Below are 13867 nucleotides of genomic sequence, written 5' to 3' on the forward strand. Positions count from 1 at the left end.
TAAGGATAAAATTTCTGGAAATTTTTTTTCTCTTTTTCAGTCTTAATTTTAAGTAATACTTCAATGAACATAGTGAACATCCTTTTATATAAATGTTTGTATCTCTTGTCACCTTAGAATAGAAGTGTAATTATAGGTAAAAGATTATGAACTCTTTTCAGGGTTTTTGATTATTTTAAAATTCTTTCAAGAAGAGTTGTACCAGATTGTACTCTCAATGGAGTGCATAAGAGTATACATTTGATCATTTGCCAGTATTGGCCATTATATGTTTATGTGGTTTTGTCCAATTGATAGAAGTTATATTTATTTGATTTTAATTTGTATTTCTATTAGTGTGACTGAGTACATATTTATTGGACATTGGAAGTGAGTATATGCATTATGTGCTTTGCCCATTTTTATATTCATAATTTTTCTTACCTGCTTATAAGAGCTCTCTATAATAACTATAAATAAGTGATGTGTTTATCATAAATATTTCTTTAGCTTATAGTTAAGACTTAAATTGTAGGAACTTTTAACATACGAACATCTTCCCTCCATTTCATTTATGCTTAAATATGCATTCTGCATTTTCTTTTTATTATGTCCTCTTTTATAGTCAACATTTTATTTCAGCTGAAATGTAATGCGTTAAAACAACAATAAAAAAAAACCAAATATGTCTGCGTTCACTCATTTTGGACCCTTCCCAGGGAATTTGTGCCAAGTATATCATAGTTACAGAAGTGGCATGATAGAGGTTCCACATTCAGTGGTCTTTTCTGAAATTAGATTGAAAAGGTTTTAATAAGGCAGCTCCGGTGGGTGGCTCAGCAGTTTAGCGCCACCTTCAGTCCAGGGTGTGGTCCTGGAGACCTGGGATTGAGTCCCATGTCAGGCTCCCTGCATGGAATGGAGCCTGCCTCTCCCTTTACCTGTGTCTGTGTCTCTCATGAATAACTAAATAAAATCTTAAAAAAAAAAAAAGTTTTAATCCTCAGAATAGTTTTTTAAAAGTTCTCAAACATGTAAGAAAACCTACATATACAGAATTTTTCACATTTACTAGAAGTTGGGAAAGCTGGTTCAAATTAAATATACCTAAAAAAAGAGACCTCATTGAAAAGTGGGTTTGTATTACAGGAATTTATGCGTATGATTGGCAACGACAAGCAAGGACAGATGATTGTGTTTCATTTGATAGAACTCCTAAAGAATAATGGAAGATTACCAAGACCAGATGGATGCCCAGATGAGGTAACAAAAAAATCCATTCTTTATCCACATTCACTAGGTGTTTTTATTTTCCTTTTTACATAAAGATGATCACTTTATGACATTTACTTTGCTAAGCGTAAATAAATAGTGTAATCATATGACGGTGGGTGTAGGCTTAGCCAGGACATTTGCCTACAGAGGAAAATTAAGTGGGAGTTCTCAATTCATGTCTTCCACCAATTAAAAGATGGCACTTTGGGCAGCCTGGGTGGCTCAGCAGTTTAGCGCTGCCTTCAGCCCAGGGTGTGATCTTGGAGACACAAGATCGAGTCCCAGGTCGGGCTCCCTGCATGGAACCTGCTTCTCCCTCTGCCTGTGTCTCTGCCTCTCTGTGTGTGTCTCTCATGAATAAACAAAATCTTTAAAAAAAAAAAAATATGGCACTTTGTGTTCATTGTAATTTTAGTTTTCTCTTTTATAGATTTATTTGATCATGACAGAATGCTGGAATAATAATGTGAATCAGCGGCCCTCTTTCAGAGACCTAGCTCTTCGAGTGGATCAGATAAGGGACAACATGGCTGGATGAAGGACACGAACTTCACTCTGAGACCAAAATAGACTTACAGAACAGTTTCATATTTCACATGACTGTGGACTATTATTACATACACCATTGTTCCGTGTATCATGACGCTAGCTAGCAAAGATGTGGAAGTATCTGTCCAAAACTTTGAAAGTTTAGTGAGTTTTTCTTCATGAGGACATCAGTAAAAGATAAATTGATGAAAAGTCCTTAACAAAGAATTTTGTAAAAATTTTCACAAACCTAATCAGTTAACATCACTTTTCTTTGGCAAAAGAAAAAAATAGACTTTTTTCAACTCAGAATTTTAGGAGATGAAAAAATTGTAATGTAAATTTTACAATGTTGAGGATGCACAGAATATGTATGTATAGTTTTTACCATAGTGAATGTATAATACTGTGGCATCTTGTGTGATGTTTTATACAAGGGCTGGTATTCATTAATAATGTTCCTAATTTTTCCATAGTTGATCTAAAATAATGTCACTATACAAATTACGATGCTCAGATAATTGAATAAGCACCTTTGTGTTCTCCTTCATTTGTATCACTGGCCAGCAATATAAGCAGATGTACACTTTAGCTTGTAGTTCTATGTACTGTAAATATTTTTCAAAGTAAAGGGAACAAATGTTTAGTTTCATTTGTATAGGAAATTCCCCTGACCCTAAAGAATACATTTTGAAATGAAACAAGTTTACAAAGATATAACACAATCTATTTTCTTATTTGTCTCCCTTGTATCTGTTTGTGAGGAGTATGTTTTTAGAATAGAACTATCTCCAAAATTTTCTAAGACTATAGTGAAAGTTTTCTTTTAAAATTTTGAGATTATGAATGCTACCAATATTGTCATCCATTTAGCTGCTGGCTGTTATAATAGGATTCTTCAATCCCTGGGACCTTTGGTCATGCATTAAATTTAAGCGTAAGCCATAAAACAGATTGTTTTTTAAATGTATAAGGTAGATAATAGGTTACGAATATTTTTTCTAAAGAATATATATTTTAGGAGTTTCAGAAATCTCTTGCAGTCATAGAAGAGCATTCCTTTTGTTAGAGATTCTCATATACAGGGAGAAATGAGAATAAATTGGTGAAAAAGTATGCTTGTTAATTTTATCCAAGAATGCCAGTAGAAAATTCATAATGTATATCTTTAAGATGAATGAGAGTTACATATTTTCAATTAAGTATAAAACATGTTTGTTGTTACTGTCCTTTGTTTTAGTGCTATTCCAACATGGAAGCCATACCTAAAATACGGGGTGTGTGTTATTTATACAAAGTTTAAAGCACTTAGTATTTCAGTTAAAAAGAAAATAGGTTCTTTATTTTCAGTGGTATATGCTATTTTTTTAAACTTAAGACTTTTGATTATCTATTTTTTTGGAGCCGGCTTTTAAATGCAAATTATATAAGAAAAAATGCCTCACAGATAAATTTTGAAATTTTTTTCGTGGAAGGAAAGGGAAGAAATGCTTTTTACACATTACTTTTAAAGCATTTTAGTAGTTACCGAATGCAGAAAACCTCTAAAACAGTAGTATAGTAGTATATTAGATTTTAAAAGATTTCTGATATTTTGATGAAAGTTGAATATAATTTTTATTTAATTTATAGATTCCTCAAAGATCTGTATACGTAATGCAATTAAGAGATCTTCCGTGCTGCTACTTTTCAAATCAAAGTAGCATATCAATACAATATGCTTGATTTCAAAAACTTAAGTACTTAAAAGCAGATTTTTCAAGGTTTATTACATTGTTTTTAAAAACAAAGGTATTAACCAATTGCTTAAATTTTTTTCCTTAAGCCTTTACTTAAGGCTTCAGTTTTTAGTTTAGGGAAGATAATCCCACATAAACATTCTGAAGTTTTTTGAGTGGGGTGGTGGCCACCTTATTGTAAAATTCTTAAGTGTGCAAGAGAATTCATTGAAGATATGCAGTGCTTTAAATTTTTATTCTGACTGTACGTAAAAAGAAGTTAACCTGCAGCTGTTTAGTTGGTTCTGCACAAGAACTAGGTAAGTAATTATTGTACCACTTAATGCCAGGTGTTTCTTCAAATTAGTATTCTTTAGAAATGAGGGTAAAGATTTTCTTAGAATTCTGTTAATTCTGTAAATATTTCAGTCTATTAAGTTATACAGTCTTTAAATAATTCCCTATATCCATGGCAACTTACTTTGGGAAATAGTCACTTTTTTATGTTACCTATATATATGCTGCCAGTAGCACTGTAATTTGTTGTGTAAGAGTGCTTTCTTTCAACTTAAGATTCTGCTTTAAATTCAAGTGAAATTTTTATCACAAATTTCTGATATTTAAATTTTATTTACTTTTATCGTGGAGTAGACATAAGAAAATATCTACAGTTCTATATCTGGGGAGCCATTCTCTGTGGGAGTGGCATTATGTGGTCAGTTTATTGAGACTGTGTTATTTTCTTTATTGTGCCTTCAGCATGTGTCCACAAAATTGAAATATTGGTATAATAAATATTCAGAAGTTATTTTCTTTTGTATTGTCACCTAACCAAGGAAGTAGAGGTTATACACACTGATTGAGGGAGATGCAGAGAAAACCATTTGTAATAGTAAACTTTTGATTTTTTAAAGAAGTGCTTCCTAAGAGTAACAGCTACTCTGTGCTCTTTAGGAACATTGCTGTATCTACTCCATCCTGGTATTTAAATTATTTCTAATGAAAGTTTTTTCTAATTTTTTAGTATAACTTATTACAGGTCTTTCAGTTTGCTGTATTAAAATAAATAATAACAGTAAGTATAAGTCAGCAGGATTATCCAAACAAAAGACTAGGTTATATGTGATAAGCTTCATTTTATTTAAGAAAAAATATCAAAGTATGGATCTGAGAAAATACTTGACGTTTACTCAGATTTGGGTTGGTTCTATGTAATTTCAAGATAATTAGCACTAAGTGTTTCATGATGCTGACAGTAACACTTAGATCTCAGAATGATGAAGAGACTTTTAAAACTCTATTAATCAAATTCTTGTAAAATGCATATCATACAGTCTTTAACTTTTCATGAGTCAAATTTTTAGTAAAATGCACATTAAATCCTAAATATTAAAATATTTGGTTTTGTAATCTTACCAATTTTGTTTTACTTTATTACAGTATTTTTTTTAAATTAAGTTAATTTCTATTGTACTATGCCATATGGGATTACTTGTTAGTGCAGGCCCTGAAAATACTGTTCTTTTTCAGTCTAACAGATTTATAAGGAAATGCCTTATCTGCAACTGAAACACCAGTCTTTATTAATATGGTAGTAAAAGTTGCTAATGATCATTATTCCATCATAAGTCCTTTCTTTGTATAGCAAATTGCTTAATATCTTATTTTTGCAAGTAAGTCTAGCAGGTTTATAATCTGAGAGCATTAGAAGAACTTTGAGTCTCTGTTCCAGTATCCATATTCTTAGATTTTGTAAATGGTTTTAATTTTATACTTGCCTGGGAAGCATGCCTATAGATGTTATATATTGAGGTCAAGCAGGTCAGCTTTGAGCAGTATGGAGAGGCAGAAGCTTAGCTTTTAAATAATCAATAGAGCAAGGTGGTAAGATAAAAATGGCATAGCAGGTATTACGGAGACAGCAGGCAGCTGAGAAGGCTGCATGAACAAGTGCAAGAAGTATAAATGAAAGTATGCAATAGATTTTTTTGATCAATTATCCTTTCAAGTACAGTTGTTTACATAGATGAAAATATTTAGATGCTTTTTACACACACACACAAAGATAATTAAATGGATAGTATTTTTAATGAAAAGTTTAGGTTCTTTTATCTTTTATTTATTAGTTTAGGTTCTTTTAAATGCTTACAATATGTATGGATCTCAGTATGAATTGTCTGGTAGCATGTAGTACAAGATTGTGAGTCAGGAAATATTAGAGATTAAGGAAATCATAGTAAAGAAAATGGAAACAATGAGAAAGAAACCTAACACTCAAGACAATCATGAAAATATCTACTTGAAATTTTCTTTTTTGACTCCTTGAAATATACATAATGCTTTCTTCCTCTGCATAATGATAGTTTTAAGGTTGCTGTAGCCATGAGCCATTCCAAATTTTAAGTATATTCAAACAAAGTTATTTTATGTCCTTGGTAACATTTTAGAACCCTCTTATTTTTGGTTGCAGGAAAAGTAAAAAGAAAAGTGTTTGCAGAATCAAAGACTTTAATTCTTAGCAACAAATAACTGGATTCTCTAACGCTGTTAATCTGCATAACCAAGGTGTCTCAGCCTTTGATCTGCTAGCTGCTGGTGGCCCAAAGCTCAAAGCTAAATGACATATCAGAAGTGGTTTGTGTTAAATGTTTGCACTTACTACTATGGAGAAGGCATTTTTTTTTTCCCAGAAGGCATTTTAAAAACAAAATAATAGTCACTATTTCCTAGAAATCCTAACATAAGGTTTCTATCTCTCTTTTTAAAAAATGTTTTAAGGGACACCCAGGTGACTCAGTTGGTTAAGTGCCTTTGGTCATGATCCCAGGATCCTGGGATAGAGCCTCACATCAGGCTCCCTGCTCAGTGGGGAGCCTACTTCTCCCTCTCCCTCTGCCTCCTCTCTGCCCCTCCCCTCTACTCGTGCTCCCTTGTTCTCTCTCAAATTAAATTTTAAAAATGTTTTAAATCCGTGTTTCCATCAGTAATTTTGAGGGTAGTTTGAATCTCCTGGTTTTCCTTTTCCTTTCTGTTAGTAGTTTTATAACACTGCATTGCAGCTTGTTGAATAGGAATTCTTTTGATGATGTAAAGGTATTGTTGACAATGAAAACTGAAACTGAATCTTCCTTTATTGAAGGACTTGAAAAAAAATGTTGAATTCTAGAACTCTTGAGTATACCATTGTAATTCCTTATGAGGCCCCATTTATTTCCAAAACTATTAGAGGAAGAATTTTCAAAAACTTGAGACTGTTAGAGTGGACAGTCTTTTTCCCATAAATAGTTTGTAAAACTGACATCTAAGGAACAGTGAGTATGGTTCTAGGGGAAAAAAAAAGGAATTTCTAAATTTCTGTCAGATCTGAGATTAAATTCAGTTTTAGGGAATTTTTTCTAACATGTTGAATTTCTTTTAAGTTTACCATAATAAATATGGAAGATTAGAGTATCAACTCAAAGCCAAAAATACTTTGGCATTTTTCATCATATCTATGAAATTTACCCAGAAGACAAAGTACTATTTTATATATATTTTTAAAATTTTATTCATTTATTCATGAGAGAGAGAGGCAGGGACACAGGCAGAGGGAGAAGCAGGCTCCATGCAAGGAGCCTGACATGGGACTCGATCCTGGGACTCCAGGACCGAATGCAGTAATTACCCAAGTCATTTTCTTAAGAGTTGCTCCAACTTGACCACTTAACAGTCACATACTTAAGAATTCTTTCTCCTCTCTTAAAAAAAAAAAAAAAAGTATCTTCATTGTGTATCACTTCAGATATTCCTGCATATGTGTTCACTTATCAGTACTGACACTGCAAGCTACCTACAACTTTGAAGTTGTATGAGGTAGTTCATGTTAATAGTTAATAGTGAAGCCATCACCTCTTAAGTATCTTGGTAAAATCCTAAATCCCACTCATGTATTGAGAATAAAGAAGAGTAGATAAACTAATGGATAGAGGCAAAGGAAGCCTGGATAACCTTATGTGAGGGTGAATCCTGATGGTATATCAACTTAGAATTCCCTGTTAAATAAACTTCAAACAAAACCAAGAGATAAAAACATTTAATTAGGCTGCAGCTCTGAGAATATTATTCCTAATCACGGTGTTTTCAAGGAACCTAGTTTGGCATGGCCCCAAATAATATCACATATAAAGGACTGGACCCATAAGAAGGTATCTTTGGCCTGGGCTTAGTATGAGAGAGTTTCTTATGATACTTCTCTTAGAACAGGCTTTTTCAAGAGCTGTCACCCCTAAGAGGGTTAATAGTGGTATTAGGGAATGAAAAAAATCTTACTTTTTAAAGTATAAAGCACAGAAATACAGTACATAAACAGATATGCAGTACTTTTAAAATTTCATGGTGGAGGGATCCCTGGGTGGCGCAGCGGTTTGGCGCCTGCCTTTGGCCCAGGGCACGATCCTGGAGACCCGGGATCGAATCCCACGTCGGGCTCCCGGTGCATGGAGCCTGCTTCTCCCTCTGCCTGTGTCTCTGCCTCTCTCTCTCTCTCTCTCTCTCTCTCTCTCTCTCTCTCTCTCTGACTATCATAAATAAATTTTAAAAAATTTTTAAAAAATTAAAATTTCATGGTGGAGAAGATGAGGGAAAAATGTCTAAAAAGCTGCTGGTTGGGGAGGGGAAATGGGAGATAATACAGACAGTTGAGAAACGTTGCTCCAGAGGGTACTCCCATGAATATGGGCTAAACCAGCACTACCTCAGAAATGGCCTCAGGAAAGGGACGGGATGTCAGTGTCAGAACCGCTGAGACTATTAGATCTTTAAGTAAATATTCCAAATAGTGTATCTGAACTAAGAATTAGGGGACATGTAATCTTTCTAAAAGGTCTTCTAATTTTAACCTCTCTAGAATTTAAAGATTTTTCCTTAACAGATGTCTTCCTCAGTAGAGATAAATCCCTGAGCACCATTTTGTTGTCGTATTTTACATTTCATAATAAGATTTAATAAACCTCAAAAAACAGGGTATTTTGATAATCAACATATTAAAAATTTGCTTCTTGGTCAGACAAAGGGATAATAAAGTACTTTTTGATATTAAATCTATGTCATATAACTGTATATTAAAGTAAAAAAAAATAAAATTTCCACAGAGAAAAAGGAAAGAATGCCAAGTAAAGATCATATCTATGAAATTTACCCAGAAGACAAAGTACTCTTATTTTTTAAAAAATATTCATTTATTCATGAGAGAGATAGGACTCAATCCTGGGACTCAGGACTGAATGCAGGTGCCAAACTTCTGGGCCACCCAGGGATCCCAAAAGTACTCATTTTTGACTGAAAAATTCTACAGGGTTTGGTTTGGTGGCCGTCCTTTTGGGTGTGAAGTGGTCTAGCAGTGTGCTTTTCTTTTTTTTTTTTTTTTTTTAAAGATTTATTTATTTATGATAGAGGCAGAGAGACAGACTCCATACCGGGAGCCCGACGTGGGATTCGATCCGGGGTCTCCAGGATCGTGCCCTGGGCCAAAGGCAGGCGCCAAACCACTGAGCCACCTAGGGATCCCCTAGCAGTGTGCTTTTGGTTTGCATTTCACTAATGGTGAATGGTGTTGAGCATCTTTTCATGTACACTTCATTGGTTATTTGTCTATCTCTGGGGAGATGTCTATTTAAATCCTTTGCCCATTTTAAGATTGAGTTTAAAAAAAAAAGATTTGAGTTTTGTGTTATTAAGTTGTAGGAGTTTTTGTATTCTGGGTATTAACCCCTCATCAGATATATAATTTGCAAGTATTTTTTCCCATTCTGTGGTTCCCATCTTATTTATCCTGTTGATTTGTGTCCTGTGAAGCACAAAAGTTGTCAGTTTTGATGTATTCCAATTTATCTCTTTTGGTGTCCTATCCAAGAAATCATTGCCAAATCCAGTGTCATGAAGCTTTTTCCCTATGTTTTCTTCCAAGTGTTTTGTAGATTCGGCCCTTACATTTATGTCTTCAATCCATTTTGAGTTAGTTTTTTTCCATATGGTGTAAGGTAAGGGTCCAACTTGATTTTTTTTTTTTTTTTTTTTTTTTTGCATATAGATTTCCAGTTTTCCTAGTAACATTTGTGGAAGAGCATCCTTTCCCCGATGAATGATCTTGGGACCCCTTTGTTGAAAATCATTTGACCATATATGTGAGAGTTCATTTATGTTTTATTCCAATAGTCTATATGTTTATGCCAGGACCATACTGTATTGATTGATTTTTGTAGTAAGTTTTGAAATCAGGAAGTGTGAGAACTCCAACTTTGTTCTTTTTCAAAATTGTTTTGGCTTTTTGGTGTCCTTTGAGATTCCATATGAATTTTAAATTTTTTTTTCCTGCAAAAAAATAGATTTTTGCACATCTTGGGGTTTTGATAGGGATTAAAATCTGGGAACAGGTAATACCCTCTTTGTGGATTATCTCACTCACTTTATACAATTGGTAGGTGCTATTATTTTTCTCATTTTAAGTGTGTGGAAACTGAAGTTTAGCAATATACAATAATTTCAAAGACCCACGTGTAGAAGAAAGAGATGCTGCTATTTGAACATAGGCAGTCTGATGCCAGTGCCAGAGTTCATAACCGTTTCATGATGTTGCCTTTCACAGCTTTGGCAGCACACATATAAAGCAGTAATAAACTAGATAAGCTTTCTGCAGTGATCCATGGTGATATTGCCCACCTGGCAAGATGATAAAATCATTTCAGTTCCCAGTAGGAACTATTTGAATATATTTTTAGTTGTATTGCTACACATCCTATGCTCCAAACAAAATAAGTGGACAACAGTTTGATAAAATATAGAAAATAAGTCTTTGTCGAAGGACAGTGTAAGGGACTGCCTTCTAGATGAGGAGAGAAAGCTGAAAGTCCATGACTTTTTAACAAGGTTGGACTGGATGACCTTTGCCTGTGAGAGTACTCTGCCAAAAGTCTAGACATATCTTTGGTTGCTTGAAGACCTGAAGCATGTTTTCCAAAGTCATCATAATATTTGCTACAGAAAGGAGATTACTGGAATGTGAGAAAAGAATCAGTGATTTAGATGAAACCATTTTGTAGCTTGGGAAGCTAAATACAAAGAAGTTACCTTAACTTGCTGGTCAGGAGCAAAGCCAGACTAGAACCCAGGTCTTTTGACTCTGATGTTTAAAAAAAATTTATATATATATATATATATTTATTTATTCTTGACAGAGAGGGGCAGAGACACAGGCAGAGGAAGAAGCAGGCACCATGCAGGGAGCCCGACATGGGACTCGATCCTGGAACCCCAGGATCATGCCCGGGCCGAAGGCAGGTGTTAAACCGCCGACCCACCCAGGGATCCCCGGATTGATGCTTTTTATATTCAATGGCTAAGTTACCTTATTTTTAAAGAAGTAAGCCAAGGTTGTAAATAAACCATAAACTTTACTTATTTTATCTTTTAACAAATCTTTTTTTGAGGGCCTACACTGAACAAGGCACTATGCTAGATAACCATCGTTGGTGAGCAAAGATGTTCAGATGTATCCTCAAGGGATATTTAGTTGAGAAGGTACCAAGATACATCCTTAGTATTAAAAAGACAACTTCCAGATATATCTAAGGGAAAACTCCAGAACCATAAATAGCACATCTCTAAAAGGATGTTACTTCTGATGAATTTGCAGTATAGGAAAATAAGTGGTAGGTAAAAAATGAAGCTGCATCAGTTATATATAGAGAAAATTTATTTAATATATTTGAATCAAATCAATAACCTGGGAAGTGTTAACCTAGAACCAAGATTGCAAAACTGTTTTGTATCATGGTGAATAATCCAGAGGATTACACCAAGTAAAGCCATATATAAGAACCATTCACAGCTAGCAGTTCAAAAATCTCAGGCAGAGCTTACCATATTTTCTCCACAAGACAGCCTCCCTTCCTAATGTACTTGGTCATAATAATGCTATCACAATTCTCTTAAGTCATCAGAGCTCAGAACCCCTGGGTAAAAACCTTTATGGTTCTTATCTCTTGCACTCTTTCCATCATTCCTTCTCACTGTCTCCTTCACCAGTCTCTTCTTTTGTACTTGCTTATAACTTGATATCTAGTCTAGACTATCAGAATAACCTATTTAGTCTTCCGACCTTCTCTGTCTTGCATCTCACTGTCAGGTCATTTTTCCATAACAAAGTTTTAGCCATGTCACTTTTTGCCCAAGCTTTACACCTCTCCCCCATTTCCTACAGCATGGAGTCTAACACCCCACTGTCACCAGGTGCAGAGGTGAGAGCCATATTTTAACATCAAAAGGGAATCTGATGTAGAGCTTGCCCTGTTGGTTGGAGAGGAAGAAAGTACTCCCCCTCATCCTTTTAAAGACACTATCCTTTGTTCACATTTTCCACTTGTATTATTTTCACACTAATTTTGCTAGCATCTTTTTACCATAATCTTTTTTTAAAAAAATTTAAATTCAGTTAAAATACAGTTTCAGTAGAATTTAGTAATTCATCAGTTGCATATAACGCCCAGTGCTCATGACATCAGGTGCCCTCAAGCCCATTACCCAGTTACCCCATTCCCCCACCCACTTCCCCTCCAGCAACCCTCAGTTTGTTTCCTAGAGTTAAGAATCTTCCCTCTGTGTTTTCATTTTTCCCTCCCATCCCCATGTTCCTTTGTTTTGTTTCTTAAATTCCAAATATAAGTGAAATCATATGGTATTTGTCTTTCTCTAACATATGTTGCTTAGCATAATACCCTGTAGTTCCATCCACATCCTTGCAAATGGCAAGATTTCATTCTTTTTGATGGCTGAGTAATACTCCATCATGTATATACCACATCTTCTTTATCCATTCATTTGTCAGTGGTCATCTGGGCTCTTTCCATATTTGGGCTATTGTAGACATTGCTGCTATGAACGTTGGGGTGCAGGTGCCCCTTTGAATCTTATGTTTGTATCCTTTACATACATAAATACCTAGAAGTATACCTAGGTATACTAGTATACCTACATAGATAAATACCTAGAAGTGCAGTTGCTGGGTCATAGTAGCTCTATTTTTAACTTTTTGAGGAACCTCCATACTGTTTTCCAGAGTGGCTGCACCAGTTTTACATTCCCACCAATGATGTAAGAAGGTTCCCTTTCTCTGCACCCTCACCAACATCTGTTGAATCCCGAGTTGTTCATTTTAACCATTCTGACCAGTGTGAGGTATCTCATTGTGATTTCCCTCATGCCAAGTGATATTAAGCATTTTTTTTGTTAAGCAAATGTGTCGTTGGCCATTAGTATGTTTTCTTTGGAGAAATGTCATGTCTTCTCATTTCTTGACTAGACTTTTTGGTTTTGGGTGTTGAGTTTGATACGTTCTTTATAGATTTTGGATGCTAGGCCTTTATCTGATAAGACATTTGCAAATATCTTCTTCTCCCATTCCGTAGGTTGCCTTTTAGTTTTGTTGACTGTTTTCTTTGCTATGCTGAAGCTTTTTATCTTTTTTTTTTTTTTTTTTTTTAGAGAGCGGTGGGTTTTTTTTTTAAATTTATTTATTTATGATAGTCACAGAGGGAGAGAGAAAGAGGCAGAGACACAGGCAGAGGGAGAAGCAGGCTCCATGCACCGGGAGCCCGATGTGGGATTCGATCCCGGGTCTCCAGGATCGCGCCCTGGGCCAAAGGCAAGCGCCAAACCGCTGCGCCACCCAGGGATCCCTGAAGCTTTTTATCTTGATTAAGTCCTAACAGTTCATTCTTGCTTTTGTTTCTCTTGCTTTTGGAGATGTGTCCAGCAGGAAGTTGCTGCAGCTGAGATCAAAGAGGTTGCTGCCTTGTTCTCCTCTAGGGGTTTGGATTCCTGTCTCACATTTAGGTCTTTCATCCATTTTGAGTTTATTTTTGTGTATGGATTTAAAAAATGGCCCAGTTTCATTCTTCTGCATGTGGCTGTGCAATTTTCCCAACATCATTTATTGAAGAGACTGTCTTTTTTCCATTGGATATTCTGACTTGCTTTCTCAAAGATTAGTTGACCATACAGTTTTGAGTCCATTTCTGGGTTCTCTATTCTGTCTCACTGGTCAATGTGTCTGTTTTTATGCCAGTACCATATTGTCTTGATGATTACAGCTTTGTAATACAACTTGAAGTCCAGAATTGTGATGCCTCCTGCTTTGCTTTTTTCAACATCCCTTAGGCTATTTGGGGTCTTTTTGGTTCCGTATAAATTTTAGGATTGCTTGTTCCAGCTCTGTGAAAGTGCGGATGGTATTTTGATAGGAATTGCGTTGAATGTATAGATTACTTTAGGTAGCATAGACATTTTAGCAATGTTTGTTCTTCCAAATCATGAGTATGGAATGTTTTCCATTT

The 13867-nt window shown here is 35.0% G+C and overlaps 1 protein-coding gene across 4 annotated transcripts in view; it reads left to right on the forward strand.

Annotated features, from left to right (window-relative positions):
• Window positions 1-2015, forward strand: part of JAK2 (Janus kinase 2) — a 114310-nt gene extending 112295 nt beyond the window's left edge. For all 4 annotated transcript variants that reach the window (XM_038527259.1, XM_038527261.1, XM_038527260.1 and 1 more), the window contains 2 exons: window positions 1129-1242; window positions 1685-2015. In XM_038527259.1, coding sequence (XP_038383187.1) covers window positions 1129-1242; window positions 1685-1792 — 222 coding nt within the window. In that variant the 3' untranslated portion in view covers window positions 1793-2015. The remainder of the gene's footprint in view (window positions 1-1128; window positions 1243-1684) is intronic.
• Window positions 2016-13867: the final 11852 nt, after the last annotated feature.

The sequence above is a fragment of the Canis lupus genome, chromosome 1 (assembly GCF_011100685.1).
Source record: "Canis lupus familiaris isolate Mischka breed German Shepherd chromosome 1, alternate assembly UU_Cfam_GSD_1.0, whole genome shotgun sequence".
NCBI classification, from domain to species: domain Eukaryota; kingdom Metazoa; phylum Chordata; class Mammalia; order Carnivora; family Canidae; genus Canis; species Canis lupus.